Source organism: Oryzias latipes, chromosome 12 (genome assembly GCF_053564925.1).
Source record: "Oryzias latipes strain Hd-rR chromosome 12, Olatipes_Hd-rR_3.1".
Classification (NCBI taxonomy): Eukaryota; Metazoa; Chordata; class Actinopteri; order Beloniformes; family Adrianichthyidae; genus Oryzias; species Oryzias latipes.
Window position 1 is genome coordinate 5,392,688 of NC_136248.1, and position 27,112 is coordinate 5,419,799.

The window sequence follows — 27,112 nt, forward strand, 5'->3', positions numbered from 1 at the left end:
CATGCTTGTGAGTGTATGGATTCTGAAATATCTTTCATGGTGATTTAACCCCCACTCATCCATCTGTGGTACGGCCAGTAAGAGCAAAATATGGTTAAAATATAAACTATTTTCTGCATTTTGAATCATCACTTGCATTTATTTGCATTTTGTTTGAGCATAAATATGAATTTTCCTCTTCAAGACTTGATTTATAGACGATAAATATGAGAAGCAAATTTTCAAATGAATTCATTTAGTGTTTTTTCACAGTTACAATACGTTTAATGAAGTGTCTTAAAGCTGTTTAAACTTAGAAAATGGAGCAAAAGTTTTTTTTTTCCTGCTGTTTCAGCTGAGATAAAAACCATGCATGACTTTTATCGGACACTGCAATGGTTTAAATTAAGATTTATGCATTTCGCTTTAATACTTTCAGTAGAAGTATGTGGAAGAAGTATTGAGCATTTTCAATAGGCACTACACCTATACACTAACACTAAACAGTGGTGTAGTGGTCAGCACTCTTGCTTCACAGCGAGTTCAAATCCTGACCACATTCTCTCTGTGTGGAGTTTGCATGTTCTTGTCGTGCATGTGTGGGTTTTCTTCAGTTTCCTCTCACAGTCCAAAAACATGCATCATAGGTGTGTTGTCACTGAATTGCCCCTAGGGGTGCATGTCATCGTTTGGGGACTTGGACGGGCTGTACCCCGTCTCTGCCTGACGGTGACTAGGTTAGGCTCCAGCAACCCAGTGAGCCCGAAAGGCATAAAGCAGGTTTAGAAGACGGATAGACATTGTCAATGGAATGGAAATAATGTCACCATTCACTTCTTTCACTAGTAAAAGGTGTTTTAGGCTCAAAATATTACATCTGTGTTCATATATCTGCCATTTCCTTGATTCTTTTGAATGAAAATGCTGTTCAACACACGAAGCTACATGTTGTTGTTTTGATGCCAGTTTCTGAGACTGTTTAACTCCAGGCAAATACGAGTAGAAATGTTCTCTGAATGTAGAATTTTGTGATTATTATTTTCTGTGAAAAAAATAACACACACACAAACAATTTAGAAACTGCAGTGTTTATTTTATTTATCAATTAAATGTTTTTTAAAGACTTTCTGACAGACATGTAAAAATATCCAAAGATTAAATGGCTCCATGTAGACGCGTAGAAGACCTCTACATGCAGAACACTGTTGGAAAAGCTCTAATAGAGTAACACAATAGAGTTGTCTGAGATGTGCAGTAGACATCTACAACATATGTTTGTTAGTTATCTAATAGACAACTTGTTCTTGGAGGGGTAGGCCTCCTCCAGTTCTCGTTCTTTCTTGGTTTCTCTTTTATCTCTGGCAAACATCAAGTGTGAAGTAATCTGAGTATTGCTCTAAGTAGGACTCTGATTAGGAGTATAATTCTGAAAGTGGTGAAAAGGCAGGGTGAGAGAACAGCGCCATGTTCTGCTGATCACTTGCTCAGACTGTGTCTGTCAGGTTTCCCTTCATCCAGGTGATTGTGAGGCCTCAGTCTATTCACCACTATATCTTCAGAGGAACTAAAAAAAAGTTCATTTGTGATTTGCTTCCAGTGGAAATCTGTAAAAGTAAAGCACTTTTTTTTTTAAATATAAAGTTATTTCTGTTGGATAAAAGTTTGTCCATCTTCCTCCATTACTCCGGTCTTCCTGGTCTGGGCAGATTTTGACAGGCTCATCAACCTGCTGCATCTGCTCAGCATCATGACTTAACCTGCAATTAAAAAAAAAGAAGAAGCTTCCTGTAAATTAGCATTTCAGACCAAGTCCAACCTGCATCTATTTTTATCGTGACTAATCCGCTACTGAACAACCAACTTTCTGTATTTATATCTAGAAGTTGCAGTTTAAGTGGCTTCATCAAGCCATGTGAATGAAGCGTTTCAAGAAAGATTTTAAATCCAGATACCATGACTCAACTTGAAGACATCGCCTGGATAAACAAGAACTTTCACCAACACCCTTCAGTCTTTTTTTGTTGTTGTTGACCTTTGTGCTTCTTTTCTCTTAGGACTTAAATAAACAAGGATTTTGTATTGTCAGTCTTGATTGAGAGAAATGTGCAGAACTTAGACAGGTGAAATTAAAATCACAAGGTCTTCCTGCTTCTGAAAATGTTCTTGAATTCACTCATTTTCCAGCATATTGGATCTACTTTTTCCTCTGCCTGCAGAAGTTTGAGCAAATGATTATACAAAAGTTATGATGGGAAGTTTATCATTTACTGAAGGAAATATAAATGAAATATTAGGATCTAGTCATTTAAGCCCATGTGGGTTCTATGTTTATACTCTGTTTTATTGCAGACGTCTTGGAGCAAATGTGTATTTTTCACACTTTTTCTTCTCACCAGATACGAAGCTCTTTGACCCTTCCCTCTCAGCTGAAAGTGCAGATGAATCTTGAACTACATTTCCTAAATTATAGCCAAACAAAGTCATCCAAGATGACTTAGTATCAATAAATTCCCCTGAAGTGTCATATAATTTTGCAATCTGACTGTAATTACATTAAAGTGGTATAAGGAGTGACATCATTCCACAAAACCTGATTCCAAACAAATATTTCAAAGCAAATGTGTACGTTTATCTTTATTGGTTCTTAATCTGACAGATGTTTTAGATTAATCCAAACTTTACAGGAGATGCACGCAGGTTGGCTCTTCACCTGCGTGCATCTCCGGCAGGGGGCGCCTCACCTCAGTTTTCATTCGAAAGATTTGGTCTCCCCGCTCTGACGCTGTAAGAAAATAGTGAAGGTGATGATACTTTAAAGTTTTTCTTTTGTTGTTTCTGTTTTTTAAAACCCATGGGCAGTTGGTTTTATGTCCAAATGCAAAGTTAGCAGCGTCTATTCGGAGAAACAAAGATGTAGGTCTGGTTTTGGAAAATAAAGTCTCAATTTGTCTCAAATCTGCCACAAAAGTCCAACAAATGAAAACACTCAGAAATGTCTGTGTTACACTTCAAAGCTGTAAAATTTCAGAGGAACTGAAATCCTTCCCGGGGTGGGATTTACTGTTGAGGGACACTGTGCAGCGCATGACGTGTGGGGGCCGAGCGGCGCGGCGCACAGTGAAGTTACTCTCGTTTGGACGGCTGTTATCACTCTCCGAGGGGCCACCTCTGCGGAAACCACGCTGCGCTTCGGAACTTCATTCGCGTGGACTTACACAGCGGAGACTCACGCGCGCCTTGGCGTGACAGCATGACGCATTTGTGCGACTTTTGAAGCAGAAAACCGTCCAGTCAGCCGCAGAGCTTCAAGACGGTCGAGTGTCCTCTCCATGCCGCTCCCTGGACAGAGAATGGGATGCAGAGGCGCGTTGGGATGCTGTCTGTTCGTGGCGCTGTGCTTTTGCCTCCTGCCCGGCTGCAGAAGTAACATCACCGCGGCGGTCATGCTTCCGGACAACTATCACAAGTACCCGTGGGCTCTGCCGCGCGTGTTCCCGGCCCTGCTCATGGCGCAGGAGGATCTGCACACCAAACACAAGCTGCTGCTCGGGCACACCATCACCATTCTCAACTACAGCACGGAGAACCCCGCCGCGCCAGGCTCGTGCGCAGAGAGCCGAGCGCAGGTGGTGGTCGTGGACGCCAAACTTTACAGCCGCCCAGATGTTTTCTTCGGACCCGGGTGCGTGTACCCGCTGGCCTCCGTGGGGCGCTTCGTGTCTCACTGGAAGCTCCCGCTGATCACAGCCGGAGGACCCGCTTACGGCTTCGAGAAGCTGGATGAGTACAAGACAATAGTGCGCATCGGGCCGTCCACCACTAAGCTGGGGGCCTTCGTCAACGTGCTGCACACGCAGTTCAACTGGACGTCCCGGGCCGTAGTCATCTTCTACGACCTGAAACAGGACGACCGGCCGCACTACTTTCTCTCTGAGGGAATTTTCATGAACCTGAAGGACGAAATGAACATGACCGTGTCGGCGCGGCCGTACACGAACGAACAGGACTACAAGGAGCTGGTTTCTTTCATTAAGGAGAACGGAAGAAGTAAGTTTACGCACCAATATGACACAGCCTGAGTGAGTGAAACAACCACACCTTAATAATAATAATACTGATTATAATAAAGTTTCTGCAGATTTCTGCTTCAGTGGTTCTTTACAACTACTGTCGGAAGCGCGTGAGATTATCTGGAGCTAAAGCAGCTGGAAACTAGATTGCGTTAATGGATGGAGGATCCGGTCTGCGGGAAACTCTCCAGCGCGCCGCGTTCGTTCGGAACAGCTTGACAGTTCAGATAACCAAAAATGAAAACACAATGCGTAGATGATGTTTCGCAGGACTGATTGTTTCATTCTTGGAGTCACCGTCAGGTTTTTCTACAGACATTGTGGGTGGTGGGTTTTTAGTCCGCGTGAGTATTCCGGGGGTCCTGACACAGCCCTCTTTTGTGTTTGCTGTGCGTCCTCCTCGCTGCTGCCAGCAGCAGCTTCATCATTGCGCGCGGACCTCCACCTGCGCTTTTTTTACGCACGCAAATTCAAGAGTGGCACGTGCCTCCAAAACTGGCTGGATGCATTTGTTGGGTTTTAAAAACTCAGAGAGTTTTTGATGCATTTTTTGCACACTTGAGAAGCTGAAAATCAACAAACCACGAGTTTTTAAAATTCTATTTTAAGGTTTCCTTGAAAATCCAGGAATTATTTTCTCCTGGACTCGTATCTTTTAGAACTGAATCGTTATCAAATACATCTAAACACAATTTTAGAATTGTGTCAGCTGTGTTAAAAGTGCAAGAGGCCTATTTGTATGTAAACTGAATCGGAATCATATTCAGGATCAAAGCTGCTCAATGTTTCTGTGCTGGAAGGTTAAGATGAAGAACGTTTGCCCAAACAAGTTCAAAATGAAATATTAATTTCAATCTACTTTCAACTGAAAAAAGATTGAGTCTGAACCTTTTAAAAAAAAAAATGTTTTGGAGTCATTTCCTCCTCCTGGAGGTTTCCCTCTAAAGCTTCACCTTTCTGGTGTTTCACAGGTGTGAATGTCTCAAAGCGCAGAGCTGCTGCTGAGCTTTGACATCATGCACAGCCAGGCAGCCTTTTTTCTACCAAGAACTGGGAAGAATTTATTTTGGAAGCAGCTCAAATCTGCGATTGATACTTACTGAAAATCTGCTTTCACTCAGTGGATCATTTCGAGTTGTGGTTTCGGGTGAGACAAACGGTTTCTAAATATTTAAATCTGTTGTTGCTGTGAAGGGAATGAAGGGGAAGCTCAGCATTAGGAAGGGCAGCCTGCGGCCCCCGCCCCCCTACTACTGAATTAGGGGTCTACTGCAGTGAACTGGGGGTCATGGAATCTGAGGGTTCAGTTGCTTGCTTGTGCGTGAAAACCCCTTAACTGTGTTGAGTCTGCACATGGAAACACTTCCACGATTTTCCATGACAGCTTGTCTAGCTCTGGTTTGTCTCCACTGTCCTGAACTTTCACTCTTTGAAGAACAAAAAGACAAACATGTTTGTCACATTCTGAAGAGCAGTTGACCTTTCCTGTTTCACCAGGCTTTTTTCTGCTTTTCAGAGCAAACGTTTCTCCCCAAAAACACAATAATCTACAATATTCCTCAGCTGTAAAAACAACCAAGTCTCTTTTCAGAGTGACAGAAGCACAGAACACCATGGAAACTGTGGTGGAGATCAATAAAGTAGACTGACAGCTGCAGCTAAAACACTCATCAGTTTGTTTCGTGTTTGACAGACATAAAATCTCTGTTTTACAGAGCAGAAAAGTGTAAATTCTGAGGATGTACTTAATGAAGAGTCTCTATCAGTGCCCACAAAGGAGGAAACGTTTCTACAACCAGCAGCAGAATCTGAGCTTCAACATGAGGAAGAGGTTCTGTTTCTGCTTCAGCTTTGAACTCCAAACCCACAGAAAAAAATGCTGAAAGAAAATGTAAATACAAACAATAATAACAATAATAATAATACTTAACGTGTTTTTTCTTTCCTTTCAATTATGGCTGAATGGAGGAAATATCTTTCCCTCTGTATTAAAAAATCAAAAACTACAGTTTAGTAAAAAACTGATGTGGTATTCAGCATTTCGAATTCAAAGTGATAAAAAAAGTAAATTTAAAAAGTGGGACAGTAGATTTTGATTAAAACTCTTCTTAGAAAGTTAGAGGCAAACAGGCAAATATAATGAGTTTCAGCAGAACCGCCTGCATTCAGTCTGAACTAAACAAGTCTGAAGCTGTTTAGTTTTCCCCAAAACAAACAGGAAATCACTCTGCTGTGTTTGTACGACAAACAAAGATTTATTCAAGCTGCACGAACACAGGCGCATTCAGAAGCCAAATGGCTCCTGCACACATTTCTGCAGCTTCAGCTGTTTGTGAGCAGATCCTCATGATGCAAATGTCAATCTGTGGAGGCTGGGTCTCATCTGTATGTTAAAGTCCCACTCTGGTCATCTTTTGATCGATTTTCAAAGCATTCTAAGTGGTCTTCAATTATGACTATGACGTTTTAAGCCAAAAAAAAAAAAAACGTGTTGTTTTCTAGGACATAGTTTCTGCAGAGTGGGAGGAGTTCATTAGAGATTCACCTCTGAGTTGTGGTCAGGACTGTCGGCGTGGGGCATTACCCACTTCCCATCACCCATCTGTTTACTCTCTCTCCTGTTAGCTTGCAGATCCTTACACATCCAACCTAACATTACTCGTGCAACAATAATAGTGATCAATATTGTATAGATATCCAGTCGTACAGTTGTGATCCAGATTCCAGCTCAGACGAGGAAAACAAAGTCGTACATGGATCTATTTGTCTGCACGTGGATGCATCAGAAGGGAGCAGAGCAGGGAGACTGTTGCCTACCCAGTAGGGTTGGGCGATGTCCCTTAAATTGGCCGTTGACGATGTTTGCTGTCAACCATCGGGATGGACGATGACATCGTCGGGGGGGGGGGGGGGGGGGTATTTTTACATTTTTCATTCTTATATAACTGCTATTCGTTTTTTTGCTTTTTTCATTTTATTTCCCAACTAATGACTAATCCGCGATGATCCAGTATAAACTGAGGGAAGTGACTTTAACAAAAAAAGTAAAAAACAAAATAGAAAAGAAGTAGTCCGCTCCCGCACTTCACTAGTGAAGTGGACCGGCGGAGCGCGGACTTACAGCTTTGTGTTTGAGGGGAAGGGGGGGGGGTGCTTTGTTACATGAGCGGTATGTGTGGGAGATTTAAGACTGCGATCCGTCCCGCAGCTCTAGGGGAACGAGCAACCGAACTCAGAACCGGGTCTAAAAGTGTGTGTCTGAGCACAGCTCGGATCGTCAGCACACACAGCGGTTTGAGCTTCAAAGCAGAAATGTCGCTCAGTCCTTAGAAAACATTCAAACAATCACGCGGATTTGTGTTTCCAGTCGTGTCCCGACTAAATAAAGGCTGATGTTATTCTTACATGTTTACGTGCAGCCAGCAAGCAGCACCACCCAAAGCTAATGTTGTTAGCCCGTGTTAGCATACTGCTAATCCTGGCTTCGTTCAGAAAAAGCACTGACCACACAGATTAAAATTCAAATGATGAGCGAACAGTGTTTCATAATAACCGTAACATTATTAAAAGCACGTTTAGAAGATCATCTCGTATTTTACCGAGCTGACATGTCAATGTATATAGCCGCTCGGCGCTGTTTAACATTGTTTTGTATTGAATTGTTACATTCAATAAAGTTTGAAAAAAAAAAGCCGCTTGGCGGAATTTATAGTCTTCCGGTTTTCAAACCCTACTGCGCATGTGCGAATGATTTATTCCGACGGAAAGTGTGACCTTAGTGAACGTTTTTATATTCTGAAAACATTTTTCTGGGCCCATGTACACGGTTGGATTCTAATCCGACCATTGATCCCATCAAGATATTTTGTAGATGTAACCGCGGCTTATGGTGTCGACGCGCAACGTGGCGGGGGCGTGGCATCACGATGGTGGTCTCTCTATCGGGATGTCAGTCACCCATCACGATGGACGATGATATCGTCCATCGGCACAACCCTACTACCCAGCGTATTTTCTGCATCTTAAATCTTTTTCAAACTGCAGTTTTGGTCTGCTCCTGATTCACAAATGATTTGAATAAAGAAACACTCAGAAAGGCATTTTTTCATCGGAAAGGGTCTCAAAGGCGTTTTTTTTAATTTGCATTGCCTTCATCATGAAGCGTAAAGCAGTGGGTGATGGGAAACCGCTGGGACCCTCACAGTTGATAATTCCTAAATGCCTCCTAAGTAGCTGTGACTGGAGGCTAAGGGCAGGGTGTCACGCTTTTGGTTTCCTTGCCGCCTGCTCCTCTCTGCGCCTGGGTACTTCCCTAACCCCCAGCATAACATAGGCTCATTCACACTGCAGGGCTTAATGCTCAACTCCGATTTTTTGAAAAAATCTGATTTTTTTGGCAGGCCGTTCACATTTCCAATTAAATCCGAACTTTTGATCTCCTGTGTGACCGTGAAATGACCTTGAAGTGACCCGCATGCGCAGAAGAGTACTCAACGGTGAACAACATCACTCGTTGTTTGCGGAAGTAGCTAACGGTAACAATGGATGTCAACAACAGTGTTGTCAACAGCGGAGCTCTTTTTGCATTAATACATTTATTTTCACAAAGGAGCCAGCACAATTACAATCTTCTCATTTTAAGAAGGCATTGGGACCGGGATCGTCTGTACCTACTGTTGTGGAATGGGGATGTGTATGTGCTGGGACCGCACGCGTGTGTGTAAGAGAGAGGAGAGAGCTCGTGCAGCGCAGTAGGGAATGAGGGGGGGAAGTGGAGGCGCGCATTCATGTTGTGTGTGGGAGGAAGGAGAGCGGTAATAAAAGAAGGTTTCCCCCAGAATAAATGCGATTGACTCTTTATTAACCCACTCTGGAGAATCTGAGGGTCTGAACGGGGAAGTGAACTCCAAAGGAGGATCCGCCTTCGGCCCTGGAGAAGGTCTCCCCCGCGCTTCTGACCACGGTCGGAAAGGAAAAAAAGTCATCGCGGGAAAGGTTCAACACCACGCACGGCCATTTCTCTGGAAATATTTTCAAAAACCGCCTGAATAGAGCTGTCACCCCAAATATGAATCCATTCGGTGACCTCGCTTCCCTTCCACTGACTGGTCTCAGCAGCATCGTCCGCCATGGTTGTTGTTTATGTTGTAGTTCCCGCCTACTTCAACGCAGAATTAAGACGTTTGTAGCGTTTTGATGACGTACGAGTCAGATTCATGTGGCCTGGCCGGTCAAACGGCGGTCGCATTTGAAAAGATCGGAATTGGGTCGTTTCAGCCTGCGATGTGAGGGACTCAGATGAAGGAAACAGAGAAAAAACAGCACTATGGAGAGTTATTCAGTGTTAAAAACAACCCAAAAAGTGTCTTGAATGCTCAATGCTGCAGAATGGATTTGAGAACTGTGACCACTTTTAAGTTCTAACTGCAAGAAAGTCCATTCTCCACATAGCGTTTGTGGCAGCACTCAATAGTGCGTGTAATTCAACAAAATGCTGTTTGATTCTACCGTGACAAAGCTCCTGAGGTTTTCTTGGATGAAGTGAAATGTTCCCGTGTTTGGACCTCCTCAGCTTTGACCCGAGCGGCATTCCACTGCACTCATAGGACTCACTGCATGAAAACCAGCAATGGAGGAAAAACAGAAAGGAAAGCAAATTCAGTCAGCAGCTTTTAGAAGAAATAATCCAAAACAATTTTGGAACTCAAGTGAAAGTCCATGAGAGGATAAAGAAAATCCAGAACCAAAGCAGTGAGATTCAGTTTAAAAGACAAAATGATCTGCATGCATTTTTGGATGAAAACGGCGTCTTCTCTCAGCGCACAGACATGCAGCGCTTCAGGTCCATGCTCTTCTGTCTGTTAATGCAACAGATAGGGAACGTGTCTGCCGGTAAAATGTGTCCCCCCCTCTCCATGCATGCCCTTCATCAGGCTGCGGCTCCTTTTTTCATTATTTTGTCCATCTGATGAAGCTCCATTATTGTAAAGCAGATTCAATAAGATGAGATCAGATGAGGAGCACGCTGCTTTTACATGTTCTCTTTTGGTCGATAGAAAAAGCGCAGAGCCACACATCACTGGTGTAACCACAGAGTGGAAAAGAGCCTGGGGCTGCTTCTAGCAAACAAAGAGACAGAGAAAGACGAGCATGAGAATAGTTAAACATTCAGCTTCACACTGAGAACACTTTGTGAACTTCACATTAATCTGTTTTCTTCTTTGGGACTGATTCATAAAACACCATTTATAAAAGAAAAGGGTCAAATTTGAGAACTAACAAACCCCGCAACAAGCTTTTAACTTATAAAAATGGAAAGATAATTAGTCCCTATGTGGGAAAAATGACTGATAATCTTCTCTGAGGAGCACTGGGTTTTCCTCATGACCCAGTATAAAAAACAGAAAATGTTCTGAGAGCTCCAAAAACTCTCCTTCCCGACGGTCCCAACCATGACTCAGAGATGAATTTCTGATGAACTCCTGCCCCTCTGCAGAAACTATGTCCCAGAAATAACATCCATCCATCCATCTTCTTCTGCTCATCTGGGATGGGGTTGCAGGGGCAGCAGTCTAAGCAAAGATGCAGAGACTTCCCTATAGAAATAACAGGTGTTTAGAAATTTGGCTGAAAATGGCATATTCATAATTAAAAGACCACTGGGAATGGCTTTACAATATATCCAAAGATAATCTGTGGTTGATTCTTGTGTGTGATTCTTTAACATTTAATTGATAAAAGGGAATAGAAAATAAAAAAAGAAAGAAAAAGAAAAGAAAAATAGGAATGTTTTTTCTAAAAAAAAAAAAAACAGCAAACATTGTGGTATACTGTCATACGGTTTAATATATAATCACGTATAACATTTATTTTTCTAAAGTGAAAGCACAGAAGGCACAAATGGAGCACTAACCGTCATATTTGATTAGTTTAGATCATAAAAATCAATATGTAAGCTATACTTTAAGGAGAAAAAAAAAGACCAGAAGTAGAACTTTAGGACAATGTTCCTCAAAGAGTGAAACAATAATGCGGCCTGTTAAAAGCAGGTTCAAATTACACTCCATATTCTACAAAAACAGGACAGGTAGATATGGACTCTGTGAAAACACAGCACTAGACACACCCATAAGCAGGGGCAATACTTGGAGTGTTTCTTTGGACAAGCTTTGCCCCCTCCCTATACACAATTCTTCAATGAATAAATGATCATGAAGGACATTTTTCGGACCCTCAAACTGCATTCTTACACACTTCTTCTTTAGTGGTGATTTTCCCCATCCTCTTTTAGACCTTTCCAAAACAGAATCAAAAGTCATTCTGCTGCACGAAAATCTTCTGGTTCTTAAAACATTAAAATCTGACATATTTTCTCAACAATTCTATTTTATTAAAATTAAAAAAACAACAAATCTATGTAATGAAACAACAATGGAATTGTTCTCCAAATATTTTAATTAACTATCCATATCATGGAGTTCTGTTCAAATGGTATCAAGTTTCATGACATTTAAAATGGTTTTGTGCCAAAAAAAAAACTATTTTTTAATGGTCATATGAAACATTCAAGTGTACATAATAAAAGTGCTTGTATTGCTCTAACATTAATTTAACCAAACACCTGAATTTCTGTAAAAATGAAAACATTCAAACAGTTTTTAGAAGCAGAAAACTCAGGATCATCCTAAAAATGTCCGTACATAAACGACCGAGGTCAACAGATGGAAAGAATAGGAGGCAGCAAAGGCTGAGGAGGACTCAGGAGCTCAAGTCTCTGAAGGCTTTCCTCCATATCGAGACAGGCCAGTTGAGATCGCGGCTTGGTCATCCCTTTTAGATGCCTCCTGAATGCCTCTTTCTCAGGTATTCCCAGCATGCCCCCAAAAGCCCCAGGTAAGACACAGGACGGGCTGGAGGGGATGTTTCTCAGCTAGCATCTTGGGGCATTTCTCTTGCAGAACTGGAGTTTTCTGTGGAGAGGGGAAGTCTGAGCCTCTCTGCTTAGACTGCAACCCGGCTAAGAGGGAGAAGATGGAAGTAAAATGTATTAAATAATCAGTCATTTATAATATTAAAAAAATAATGGTCTGTTTGAAATTCAAGGTAAATTTTGCAAAAGCAAACTTACACTATCAAGGTTTTTTAAAGGATATGATTTAAAAAGTATAAAAGTTGTTTTTAGGAAAACCCAAATTAATTTTATGTGTTATAAAGGCTAAGAGAAAAATTTGCCCAAGCATTTCAGTTGAAAAACAATTTCACCGTCTTACACCGTCCTCAGAGCGGTGTAAGAGACAGACTAACGCTCTCTGCATTGACCAGAACCCACAGACTCTGAAGTCTCATACTGTGAGACTAAAATACTACTCAATAATGATCAGTTAAATGCAGACAGCAGTGCAGCACTCCATGGCAAACACAGGTGAGTGGGCGGAGCCTTCTAGGAGGAACAATAGGATATGGGGTTAAAGCAGGATCAGCTAAAACAGATTGTAAATTTGAAAAGTAGATATCGTAATAAAATAAAACAAATTGAAAACTGTTTTAGACTCGAAAGTACATATTGTAAACTTGAAGGAAATGTAAAAAAATTGAAAAAAATGAGAAGAGCGTCCTATGAGAGAGCATTCTCACTCCACTGGACGCGTCATGGAGAGGGATGGTACAGTCTGCGCTAACAACAGACGCTTCTTGAGACGAAATGATGTCACCTGATATCAATCATATCCTCGTTAGTCAATGGATTCAAGCCTAAAACTAGGCTCAACTCTGGGGGGGGGGGGGAACATAAAACTCCTAATTAAAACTAAAAATTGAGAACTGAAAGTGAAGAAACTAAAAACCAAAAATTAAAAATGATAAACAACAGTTTAATTAACATTGTTGCTCATTTGGTAAGCTTATGTAAAGCAAGGATTTATGTTTTTAACCTAACCATTAAACTATGATCTTTTGTGATTTTGTCTTTAACAAGAACATCGTTCTATAAAAGGTTGCTAGAGTGTTGTTGATCTCATACTGTGTCTGTTATCTGACCCGGTTTACATTTTCACTGCACACAGTAAAGCATGGAATAAGAAAATGTGGTTAAGGCCCTAAAATCCTAGTAATTCACAGCTTAATAGGAAAAATGCTAACATTTGACCAGAGTGTGTGGGTTTCCCTCAAATCTTAAATATTTAAAAATAGAACTCCTTGGGTGACCAGCAAAGTTCAGACACAAGTATTAGCTGAGAAAAAAGATCCTTCCAATCCAGTTAGACTGCTGCCACAACACTGGGGGATGTTTTATCCAGCTGTGCCGTGCATTTATTTTGGGAGGAGTCCAGGACTGCCTGGCACTGCCAGCCATGTTAGAAGAGATTAGAGCTGAGGTCGGAGCTGACTTCACCTAATAATGCAAGGAAATGTCTGCTAACTGGGAGCCTTCCCCAGCGTTGGCAGCAGCCTTGCTGACCGCGCTCTGCATGGAAACAATGCTTGGTTTTTCATGGAGACTCGGCGGTAGGAGGGCGTAGGTGGCAGGGTGAAGGCTGCGGGCAAAGACGCTGTCAGTCTGAAGAGAGGGTCTCTGCTTTGAGTCTTGCAGAGGTAAACACAAACGAGAAAGGGCGTCCTTTAGCAGGTCAGCCCCGGCACTCATGAGGATTTGCTTTTTTGCTTTTTGTTGACATTCAGCTGCATGAAAGTGTGCTGGAAATGCACCGCTCTCGCAGATTTATACTTTATTTCCCCTCAAAATCCTTTGCTTCTATTTCCATTAGATGGAGAGAACATTTTGCCAACTCTAAAAGGTGAAATTCCAAAGATGATGATGACAATAATCCACTAACACCTTAATTGGACAATGGTTGTTGAGCTCTTTCCCGTGTTAAAGCAGACACTGGAGCTTCTTTCTGTGGAAGTTACATAATTCTTATGTAAGCGTCAAGCGGCTCTTCTCATTGGATGAAAACAACCTGTGGCTGATCTGTAAGGTCTCTCAGATAGTAACCTTCAGAAACCATTACAAAGGTTTGACAAGTTAAAAATTCTTCTAAATAATTATGTCCTATGTTTTAAAAATAGATGCATTTTGTATTGAATAAAAAAAACGGTATTTCAGTCAGACAAAACTCTTGCAGTAGAATACATTTATTTTCACATACTTAATTTACATCTTAGTTGGCATTAACAAACTTTGATTGGCATAAGGCTCCGTACAATTCCATGAGATAATTTCCATAAACTTTAGGGTAAGAAACCCCGAACGGACCCACAGGTGGAAGCCGGGGAGGAGGGTGGGGCGAAGAATGCAGCGCTGCGGTAAGAAAGAGAATGAACGGCTGCACACCTGGACTTAAATAGAACGCTGAACAGGTGAGTTAATTAGCTACAGCCCTAGGGGGGGAAGAGACTGCTGAGTTTTGGCTGCCTGAAAGGTGAACTCGTTCGCTATTTTTTTGCAATATAACAAAATATACTCTTATCAAGTTTTTGTATTAATTAATATAACGACAAATAATACAAATCACTATACAATTAATGAAAAATTGCGATAACTCAAACACCATTTCTGATGAAAATCCAGCTTTTGGTGTTTTTAACATGGTTTGGCATATATAAAAAAAAAAAGATTAGAATTAATGTCTGCGTATGTCTTTATTCAAAACGGCATAAATCTGTAGCAGTCAAAAAAAAAAGTAGTTTGGAAAATGTTGTATTTGTTCCGTAAACAATACATTGAGTGGTTGAAGGGGGTTTAAACTACTGGGGCCGCATGTAAACAGTGACCTACCTCTCTGCAACGGGGAGGGAAGGGGGGGCCATATAGGCGGTCCCGCCTACAACTCAGAGGTGAATTTCTACCTTCTGCTGCTCTGCAGAAGCTATGTTCTTCGTTTTTTTGATTTTGGCTAAAAATGGCACAATTATGGTTAAAAGACCACAGAGAACACTTTTATAATAGATCAAAAGACGGTTGGAGTGGGACTTTAAGGGTGCGGATGAACAGTTATGTCTGTCAGAACGCTGACATTCATGTTTGCATAGTTCAGAAAGCCCACAAACAGATCGTTTTTGCTCCTTTACCATCTGCTTACTAGATCAGTTTTAGTGATGTCAAGTGGTTTTCCGTGTAGAAAGAGGAGCAATCTTCTCCATGCACAGCAATACAGATGGGCTTGAGAAGATTTGTAAACACGACTACGGCTGTAAGTTGATCTGTAACGTTAAGTGAAACCGAAGAATATCACAGCAGCTGCCTTTGCAAATCACTGTAAATGTTTATCTTCACTCAAAAAACATTGTAGAAGTGTAAACTGAAGCTTTGCTGTGCCACTCTGTACCTTCAACGCACACACAGATCTAGACAGATGCACACTCACCGCTTTCTTTCAGTGGAGTCTAAGGCTGCATTTACACTGCAGGTCTTGATGCCTAAACCGATTTTCTGACTGTATCCGACTTTTTTGCCGACCCGCTTACATAATCTTTTAACAGTGACCCGTATCCGATTTTTGCATTTAGACTATACAATGCTGAAACTACCAAATGTAGACATTCTGACTCTGACATGCTAGGAGCAGTGTGGCCAGGCTTGTAGCCCTGTGTTAGAGGCAGAGGAGAGGGCTTTGTGACGGTTGTGCACTCAGCGGTTTCCGACTATGGTCTGAAGCCTGTGGCTGAAAGGTAACACGCTGATGGGGCTCCAGCTGTCCTCGAACAGCAAAATCAGCGCACAAAAGCACCTTAATAAGTCATGTGATCTCACTTGGTGGTGTCCTGAGTTGACGTCACTGACGTACGACTCGCATTCACTGGGGAATATCCGATTTGTCTGCTTACATGGCACACGCAAATGCACGTATCCGATTCGTATACGATTTATTACCACATATGAATGAGGCCTGAATCGGATCTGAGAAAAAAACGGAATCCATGAGGTTTTTTCCTGCTTACACGTTCACCGGTCATATCCGATCTGTCACATGAGAGGAAAAAAATCGGAATTGAGTCACTTGAACCATGCAGTGTAAATGAGGCCTAAGATTCCTGACATTGCTTTGTGCCAAATCCATCAATACACTCAGTTTTTGTAAAATGTACTTCTTCATGAAGTAGTGCAAACACCCAAAACCTCCCCAGCTGGGTTTCTCTCCAAGAAAACAAACTGCATCCACTGCTGCCTGAAGTAAATCTAAAAAAAAAATAACAAAAAAAAAAATACATATTTTCCAGCCTTTGAAAAGCAGCAGTCACAAAGCCATTCTCTAAAACACCAAAAGAAAAAAGAAAAAATGACCTTTAGCGCTCTAGCACCAGAGCAGTGCTGCTTCGTAGTTTACTAAGGTGGTACTTCTACATTTTTAAGGGTCGTGTTCCACAGAAAATCGGTTCCAGATCAGTAAGAACAACCAGATTTTGTATGTGTGCACAGGATTATTGGCCACACTGTCAATGTTTGAAAAAAATTAAAGGATTTTAGGAGGGCCTTATGGTCTTAAAGTTCCAGTATAGGAAATCTAAAAAAGGTTGAAACCAATAGAAGATTTATTTAAAGACCCTCTTCCATGAAAGTGGTGTTTTTAACATGCTCTTGTAGCATTTTCTGATGATGGAGGACACATATAAAGAAAATTAAGATTAAAACTGTGTTTCTTTATTGAAATTGTAGTGAAGCAGGAGAAGATTAAAAAATGCAGTTTGAAATAACTTGGAGTTACATACAAACTACAACTGGCAGGCCACAAGCTCCCTGCTCCGCTCCATTCTGATGCATCCACTTATATACACTAAATCCATATACGTCTTTGTTCCCCATCAGAACTGAACAGCTGGATAGGCCCAATATTGCTCACCAATCACCATTTTGTTGCACTGCCAATGTTTGCGTGGGGTTGTGAGAGGGTCTAAGCTAGTGGGAGAGAGTGTAGACAAAGGGATGGTGTAAAGGCTTACCGCCAACAGTCCTGCCCACAACTCAGGGGTGAAGTCTAACTAACTCCTGCCACTTTGCGGAAACTATACTAGCATTATGTTTTACACATCCTTTAGTCCACATATGTATTAGAGGGTCCACATGTCTCCGTCAGTGCACACAAACGCATGGCCCCTCCTGGGTGATGTCAGGCAGACATTTTTGGTATATATGGTATTCTTCGGGCGGACACTGTCAAAGCAAATCCTGAACTTGGTTTTTCGTTGAGTTGGATTTTCTTTAACTGAATCAGCTTCTCTGATGTCCTACGGCACATTCACCTGTCAGTTTGTTGCTAGGAAACTTCACAGCAGGGATGTGCACTTGATTTTAGAGGGGCAGGGGCTCAAAGTCAGAAAATGGCATCAAAAACAAACCAAAAAGTTTTTGTCCTTTAAACAACATGGAAGTAAATAAGTAAAATTTTCAAATAAAGGACTAATAGATGAATACTCAGCTTTGAGACAGGTGTAGGCGAAAGTAATACAATTGTCATTTTGTACTGTCAACATGAGTTTTTTCACTTTATCACAAACTTGGAAGACATCAAAGCAATAAAACCCTGCAGGCTATTTAGTTAAGGGTTGTGCTTCAGGCATAATAAACATGAATCAACTTTAATACAAATGGTAATATTTAAAACTCAGATTTAAAAATCCTTCATCACCAGAATACTGAGATTATTAATAATACTTCATGTTATTATCAAACTCTTGAGGATTCTGCAGTTTAGTTTGGTTTTCAGTGGGGATTTTGGTCATGTTCTGTCCCCTGTCAGTCATGGCAGGTTCCTGTTCATTTCTGTTAATTGTTCTCAGTATATAGAAGTGTCTGGTTTTCAGCTTTATATTGTCAAGTCATCTGTTTTATCCCTTCCTCTGTTTTTGAGCTGTTTAAGTTCATTCATTAAACGTTTTGACCAGTTCCTGACAGCTGCACCCAATGTGACTCTTATTCTTTACTGGGATTCACAGCTAAACTTTCTTTTGCATCGAATCCTCTAAAAAAAGGCTTTTGTTGTATTTGGCAAGATTTTAATACAAAATATTAAGAAACTTCTGAACGATACAGAAATCAAAGAAGGCAAATCTAAGCAGACAGTTTTATATTAAACAGATACATTTAGTACCAGACCCGTCGTGAGGAAGCTATGAACTCGCCCTAAATACAGTTAATTTATTTTGAAAATTCCAACGGTGCTTTATTTTGTACCAAGACCCCAGTTTCCTGTTCCTGCACCATCTGCTCTGATGTCTGGCAATAGCAGAAGCTGAGAGGGTTTTTCTGTAATATTACCCATGTTTAAGCTCGTTCAAACCTTCAGTTCTCTATGGGACAGAAGTTTCTCTCGTTGTCACTCACTCTCTCTCTTTGAGTCCGAGTGGAGCTGTTACTGCACAAGCGGCAGATCAGAACCGCCGTATTGGGTTAGAAAATGTGTTTGATAGAATATTCTGGGGTTCTTGAACTGACGTTTTTGTCTCGTATCTCTTGCAGGAATTAATGACTGCAATTATGAATTAGAACTTTAAAAAAAGTGGGCATTAGGGCACTTTTTAATGAGGCAAAAAAGGGTTGGTGCCCCGTCGGGCCCTGTGTGTGCACGTGCCGGTGTAGGTACCATAACCGTTGGGCCTGGTACTTCCGTTCGGGTTCCTGAGACTAATGCTGACGTCACATTATATGATTGGCTGTACGTTGGTCCGATGACATGTCAGATAGTGATTGGTCTGGACAAATTACGATACTACCATAGAAGAAAATATTATGAAGTCTGTTGCAAACAAACACAGCTCCAACATAAAGTGAAATTGTCTTCTAAACGTGCTAAACGTTATGATTGTTATTGAATGCATGTTTGCTTATAGTTTTTTTAATCCGTGCACCCAGTGCTTTATTATTTGCAGAACGGTCACGGCAGAACAACATTTAGCTGTGCTGACAACATATTCAGCCACGGCTGAACTTAAACTGGAATAAGAAACGGATTGTGGCGACATGTCTTTGTAAAACTTACAAAGAATATTGTCAGACACAATTTATGAGGGAAAATAACTTTAGGTTACAAAAGGGAACGAGATACAAAAATTTGTAGAGCCCGAGCAGATCTGGACGCTACGTAGTTTGTCCAAGTGGGGTTACCGTAGTGTGACGTTACCGTCAGTCGAAAGGACCCTGAACGGAAGTTCCAGGCCGAACGGTCATGGTACCTACACCGGCTTCACAGAATAAGAGGAATATGTTTATGTCCCATTGTGTCGTGAATAAGTGTCTTTCTGCTGTTGGCAAACACAGCTTGTAAGAAATAAAATATTTCTGAAAATGTTATTTTATTAAAACTTAAGAATGACCTCCTGCTGCATGTAAGCATCGCAGGAGAATCAGGTAAAAGATTTAGGAGAGTTTAAAGATCAGCACATATTTAAACATGCAATCCTTCTTCTGCCTCGTCTGAAGTCAGGGGCTCTCAAAAATAGTATTTACCTCCGGAGGAGAGGACAGATCCCCTCTAAAACAATATTTACTTCTGCCTTTGCTCTGTTCTGGTTCGCCTCTGACATGTTTTCATTTACTTTTCATCTGCAAAGGGTTGTTAAAGTTAAGCTTTTATTAGAATCAGACACAGCAAAATAAAAAACCAGGTAGGGTATATTATGTAGTATTTGCTGTTGGTGCATCACTCAGATATGTGAGAGCACAGCATTGTTGCACTTGTTTTAACGACAGCGAGCTTCTGTGCAGATCAGTGAGATTGTGAGGAAACATAAAGAAACCTAATTAAAGAGTCAGAGCCCCAGCTGCATGAAATGAGCTGATCTGACTGTCAAGCAGGACCTGGTGCTATTCACATTAAAGAAGATATTAAAGACCCACTCCAAGGAAAATTTGTTTTTTTGTGAGTTTTTAACACGTTCTTGTAGCATTTTGTAATGATGGAGGACAAATATAAAGAAAACTGTGTTCCTCAGTATTTCTTTATTTCCAATTGGGATGAATCAGGGACAGAATTAAAAATAATCTTTGGAAATGATCATATTTGTGACGTGGAAAATACGCTGGCCGGGCCACAAGCTCCCTGCTCCGCTTCGCTGTGATCCATCCACTTACAGACACACAGATCCATGGACGTTTTTGTTTTCCTCGTCTGAGCTGGAATCTGGCTCGAAACTGTAGGTCTAGATAGCTCTAAAATTGCTCACTATTTTTGTTGCACCCCTAATGTTAGCTTGGGGGTGTGAGGGGATGTAAACTAGTGGGAGAGTGTAAACAAAGGGATGATGGGATATTACTGGTTCCACCCACAACTCAGGGCCAAATTTCTGATGACCTCCTGCTAAACTACTGTATGTCCTAGAAAATGTTGGTTTTATTTATTTATTTATTTTGGCTAAAAACTGCCCAATCATAATTAAAAGACCACGGAGAATGCTCATACGATAGATGAAAATACTGTTGGAGTGGGACTTTAAAGGAAAATGCAGATGTCTACTTATGAGTGTTTCTTATTCTCAGCTCACTATCTCCATCGGACTTCCTCCATCTTTTTTGTGATCAGAATAAAATTCAGATAGATCTGGAAACATTGACGTGAAGTTGTTTTTTGTGGACTTGGAGGAAGGACGCAGGGAAAGAAGGTCATTTGAGTTGGAGGTTGGATTTACAGGTAGCCCATCCCACCGTTTCAGGCAGTCTATCTCTCTACTGGCAACTGTTTTTGGCCCTGTCCCGTTGGAGTGTGGGGTGGCTCAGCATGTGAACAATGTTGTTACATTATTCCATCAACACAAGTTTATTGTTGTCTTTAGATAATTAGGATTGCCTCATTGCAAAAGGTTAAGTGAAGCTTCCTTATGTTCATGTGGATTCAGTAGACTTTTTTTCAGTTATCTAAATGTAATGTTTATCTACAGATGAAGGTTTGACTTGTCTAAATAAAACCATCTTCCCATTGCCGTCTCATGATAGTTTGTTCTTTTTATCCTGTGTATCCCGTGTAGCGCCTCTCCTGAAAAGGAAAGTGGAATATCATTGTTTAAAAATCTTTTTTCGTTCTGTCTCTTAAATTGGAACTGCTGTGACGGTGCTTTGACATTGACTAATAGAGGGAATGAGGGTTCATTATTCCCAAACATGGCTTAGTTAAAGGCACTCTGAAGTGGAGACACAGAACAGCCGCTTTGGCCTGCCACCTTCTTTCCATTGACATTTCACAGCTCATGAAAAAAAGGCTGCAAGCCAGGACTGGTTTGGACCATTCCGCTAACAGCCTATGACAATGTTATCATGTGGAAACTGTCTTTTTAATCTCACACTTCTGAAATGTGAGGGAAAGCCATTTGTTAAAGAAACTAGTGAGAGAGCTGAAACCTTTGTTCTGTCTGCAGTCATATACATCTGTGGGCCTCTGGAAACGTTCCTGAGCATCATGAAGCTGTTCCAAAGTGAGATCCAGGACCCAGAGAGCTACGCCATCTTCTATCTGGATGTGTTTGCGGAGAGCTTGACTCACCGTAAGCCCTGGCAGAACGCTAAATTTGACTGGACCAATCCCATCCAGGTCTTCAAGGTACAATAAACACAAGACACACTTCACAAGCAATATGTATTCATTAGATTTTCACTGTGTGTGTGTGTGTGTGGGTGTGTGAGATCTGCTCTGTAGCTGCAAATAGCACAAAACCAGCAGCTGGAAAGTCTAGTTGAGTGCATTAACCCTGTTTCAGTGACAGCTGACATTCGTCAAAAGTGTGGCGAATGCAGACTTATGCACTTAGATTCTGTCAATATGTGACTGTTTGAACCTGAAGACATAAACACACCCACCTCCACGTCTATGACCACTCCAGGAGTCCAGCTCTTGCACGACCTTAATGAATCTGCGGATGTTTTTAACTTTGAATATTAGTGCTATGAAAAAATGAGTCAGTTAGCAGAGATGTGTTCTCTTCCCAAACATAAAGATTGAAGTTTGGATAAGTGAGTGCTTCCCCTTTCCGTCCTGCATTTCAAGTTTAAAGACAAGAGTAATGACACACGGCATCAATACCCCTGATGTGGATTCTACAGACCACATCATAGCATCATAGCATTAGGGTAGGTAGATGAATGGATTGACAGACTAAGAGAGATAAAGAAGAGCAAATACGTTTTTTCATCTCTAATTATTATTTATACAATGTATTTACTTAGAATAAAAATGCTCTTAAAAGGTCAAGTGCACACATCTCTGTTTGGGGTTAAAAGGTTTAAGCTTTCCAGACTGACAGGAAAGCAGCAAACTTCACAATCTTTAAAGGCACTTTAAAAAATTATAACACACTTCAAAGCAAAGAAAAAAAAAGATTTTGCATGATATTGGGACTTTAAAAAACTACAGATTATTTTCTTGCATTTCACACTTGTGCCTGCCTGATTATCATTTTGTGTTAGTTAAATCATCTTGAACACGTGAATGTAAACCAAATTCTCTACTATCAGTGTGAAATGGTGGTGTGATCATCCTTCTGCTAGGCCCCAGCTGCAATTGAGCAACAGTTTGCAAAGCTAAACGTATTCCAAAATAAAGTAAATCCCAGATCTTTCCTTTTTTAAAATCATAAACTGATGAAGAACATCTCTGTGATTAAACACAGTTAACTCATTCTCAGCTTCCTAGAATTTGAACTCTTTCTCAACTTGGCTCCAGAACCAGATTTTGGCTCCAATTATGCTGATGAAGCAGGCTGTTAATTTGTCAGTAGGCCATAACAGGACTCATTATGGCAGCATGCTTCCTGTGGACGGTAATTGCTTGTGCGAGTTTGTGGAGGAGCTCTTCTTGCTGTAGAAACATGAGAAATGATCAGAATCTGCTCTGTTCTGGAGCTGATAGACTTCATGCAAGAAGCTTGTTTTGGTCACAGAGTCAAAGGTCAGTTTAGCTAAACATTTGTTGCGCCATTGATTTTAGTTTGCAGAACATGATTAAACCTCACTGGCCTTTTGTGCAGTTGATAGTCCCGCTCCAATCATTTTTTGATCTATTATAAAAGTGTTTTCAGTGGTCTTTTCATTATGATGATGCCATTTTAGTCTGAATAATGTTTTCTAGAACATAGTTTCTGCAGGGGAGTTGATTGGAAATTCACATGTCAGTTGTGGACGGGACTGTTGGCACGGGGAACTGGACTGAATGACTCCTACCCCACCGTGTTCCAAACAGGAAGTACCTGCTGGTTCCAAGAAGCCAAAATCCCAAAGGAATTCTATATAGAAATAAACAGCTGTTACTCAGTCATTCTGTTTGTCAGACCAAACATACTTGCTCTGATTCCTTTCTTTAACACGTTCTTGCTAATCCTAACTGTTTTTCATAAAAAAAAAATGTTCTTAATTGCAAGTTATTCAAGTTATAAACTGATGCCTCAATAACAGCATGGGGTTCCCGCTGGCTCCCACCTATGATCTAACAAACGTTTGATTGACATATCGTCCGGAGCCCGCTCTCAGCGGTAGGGGACAGGGTGTGGTCTTCCAACAAGCTCACTTCTGATTTGCGAGACTGGTTGCTAAAGAAATGTGGACCCAGACCAACTGCTTTCTGACGTTGTCTGGCTGCAAATGGTGGCGTCCTCATGGGTGACGTCGCACTTGCTTGGTCCAGTTTTCTTATACAGTCAAGGGCACGGAGCAACCCCGCCCCCACTTCCCCTCCCCGTAGCTGAGAGCTCAGAACAAGGAGTTTGTGCCCCAGCCAGCGTATTTTCCTGCATCACAAAAAAAGATCTTTTTTCAAGTGATACTTCTTGTTTGCTCATGTTTCAAAAAGATTTTAACAAAAAATATTAAGGATTGCAATGTCATGTCCTCCATCATCAGAAAAAGGGGACAAGTTCAAAACACTATTTTCATCAGAGTGAATGTTTAAGACCAGCACAGTTGAAACCATAGTAGAAGTGGGAGGAGGCAGCCACACATCCTTTTAATTGCTTTTTTTTCCCAAAACAGCATCATTTTGTCTTAACTACGAGGTTTTGCCACAAAGCCAATTAAGCATTCAGAGGTTTTCTTTCCTCGTGTTGACAGTCAGGGACTAAAAGACTACACAGCGGACTGACAACAGGATGGAATTCATTTGGATGGCTTTTAGTCACTAGTGTGTCCACGAGCCTGTGTGTGCATGCATGCATTAGTGTGTGTTCTAGGAGGCATTTGTGCATGTATGGATGTGTCTGTGTTGCTGTTGATAACGTTTATTGATCAGGGAGCACGTACATCAGCATTAATCAAAGAGGAAACATGTTTTGTACCAGATTAAAGCATCGATTCATTTCCTGTCTTCAAGTCCTATCCCAAACACACACATCTGTTCAGAACAGCTTCTTGTAGAAAATGCAATTCTGACGGTAATTTGTGACTGTATCTATTCTGTTTTTCTAAATTGAAGTGCTTATTTTAATGGTGTTTTTATTTCTCGTGGACAGTGTCCTTGGATGAGTTCGAAAGGCGCTTTAAAACAAACGTACCTTCTTTGTGATCATTTCCATTTGCAGTCCCTTTTACTGAAAACACTTTAGAACAGATACAATTCATAAAATAATAGAACTAATCCAAACCATGGTAAAAAAAAGACAAAAAAATATGTATTTTTAAAGAACAGAAAATAGAACAATTCATTGCATAAAATGACAAAGTCTCTAAGAAAGTTTTTTTTATTTTTTGGCCAAAATGACAAAACTCTGTACTGTTTGGGGTTTGACAAAATGAAATAGGGATGTCAGACTGTCAGATCAGGTCAAAGGTCATTGCCACAGTTATCTTTAACTTTTGTTTAGATATGCTTTGCATGTTTACATAGGTCAAATCTGAAAAAGATGTGATGGCCTTTTTTGAATGTTGACTTTTATAAGAAGAATGCCACAAGGACAAGTCAGAAAGTCAAAAAACATGATTTTCATCGGAGGGGGACTTTAAAACAAAATAATTTTTACCAAACTGGATGTGTATGGAAAATTTGGTGAGTTGATGAACATGCTTAGGTCATGAAATTTAGGACAAAATTTGGAGAGAGAAAGAATACAAATAGTTTTTATGATCACACTAGATGTTTTTCAAGCCACACTTTTGTGTCTTTTTGTTACAGTTCGTGTATATTTGGACTATACTATTTGCTTTTAACACTTTTGTAGGTTTACATTGCCTTTTTTCTTTGTTGTAATGACAGTAGAGTCCTTCACATACTTTGTGTGTGCTCTGGCCATAATAAGCCAGACTAACTTTGTCATTTTTCTCCATTTTTATATAGCTGTATGATATTATATCTATTGTATTTTCTTTTTTCTTTTGCCTACTTTATCATTTCAAGGATAAAAAAGCTTTAGCTGCCCAGAGTGATAATGTGTTCATTTATTGATCATTTCTGTTAATAGGATGATTTTCTAGTTTTAGGAGTTGTCTGCAGTATATTGTATATTTTTTTTCTCCAGTTGTCTCATTTATGTTGTTTTTGTCTAAGTTATGATTAATGATTGTTGTCATCAGATTTTGCAAAGGCTTCTCACTCTTTTCTCTGTGTACTTTTACCTTGAGTTTAATGTAAAACCATAGTTTTTGTTTTGTTTTGAAGTTCTCCATACTTTTCTATTTTGTGTTTTGGACAATTCCTCACGACTACAGTAAAATTATGAGCTGACATACCATTATTTGAATGATGGGTTTTAATTACACAATCAGACGTTTCTGTAAATATTAGATCTATAGCTTGGGCTGAATGAGTTATTCTTTTTGGGACATTTATCACTTGAGTAAGTGTTTTTCTTTTCTTTTCTTGCCTTATCTAGTCAGTTAAGATCTCAGTCCTCCATCAGTATTCATTCATGGTTAACATTTCTTCTATGCACCCAGGATTTTTGGCAGTGGGCGGCATAAACAGTGAGATTACAATAAAAGACATTTATAGAGACAGGGTTATTTTAACTCCAACACATTCTGATCAATTTTCCGGCATTTTAATCTGTTGGCACTGCAGACCCATTCTAACGCATACCCCCCCCCCCCCCCCCCACACACACACACACACATACACATACATGTAACCCAGTTGAGAAAAGCCCAAACCTTTATTAAAAATAAATACATAAAAATGGTGTAATAAGGAAAATAAATGGAAAAATGATAAAATAGACACTAAAAATTGGTGCTTTAGATAGTGGACACACACACACAACAATCCCCCTTTCTTGCTATTTTGAAGTATTTGTGTAGCTTATTGTTTTTCCTGTGCACAAGATGCCGCATGAACGTACTGTTTTATGGCGCTCTCTTCCTGCTTTGTCTCTGTGGTTCCTGAAATGCAGCCAGAATGAAGTCTGGTAGTGACTGCGCTGCTTCCTGACTGTCTGGGTTTTAAACCGGCTGCCGCCTGCATTCAGCTTGTCAGCAAAGCAACTGCTAACAGCCTGTTTATTGAGGAATAATATGCTCTAGTTGAGTGTCTGAGAAGAATTTGTCTCTCTTTTGCAAAAATGTGTCTGAGTAATTCACAGAGATCTGCTGGATTTATTTTGTTGTTGCTCTTGTGGTTTATACATTTCTTGTGGTCCTGGGTTTATTTCTAGATCCTCACAAAAACAAAGCAGGACTAAATCCTGGCTTTGTATCTCTATGTGGTTTTATTCGTTTATTCAACATTTAATGATTTAATGTCCTCATCATAAAGCTTCAGTCTGACTGGATTGTTTTTAAATTTGCAGTGTCCAGGATAATTTTTGATTTTTGGACAGGTAATACCATTAAGACTGTGAATTTTTTCCCCCCTGGTTAATTACTAAAACTACTGAAGACAAGAGCAGTCATGTCTGCTAATATTCTTTCACCTTCTTTACTCAAGATAACAACTTAATAACTTATTATCACGAGGTAACAACTGTTTTCTTGAGACAACAGAATAAAATAAAACTTTTTTCTTGAGAAAATTAGGAATACAGTCATTATCTCAGAAATGGACTTGGTTTTCTTAAGATAATGGGTTGGTAGAGCTTCAGTTATCCGTGTGGCTGAAGCGGGGCTAATATTCTTCCATAATAACGATCACGGCTGAGATTCAAATTTGTATTTATTCTTTTAA

General features: G+C 40.5%; 1 protein-coding gene across 1 annotated transcript in view; it reads left to right on the forward strand.

Annotated features, from left to right (window-relative positions):
• The first annotated feature begins 3,125 nt into the window (after nt 1-3,125).
• Nucleotides 3,126-27,112, forward strand: part of npr2 (natriuretic peptide receptor 2) — an 81,450-nt gene continuing 57,463 nt past the window's right edge. The window contains 2 exon segments of the mRNA NM_001104658.1: nt 3,126-4,026; nt 21,393-21,574. Of these exon segments, the coding sequence (NP_001098128.1) occupies nt 3,309-4,026; nt 21,393-21,574 (900 nt within the window). The 5' untranslated portion in view covers nt 3,126-3,308.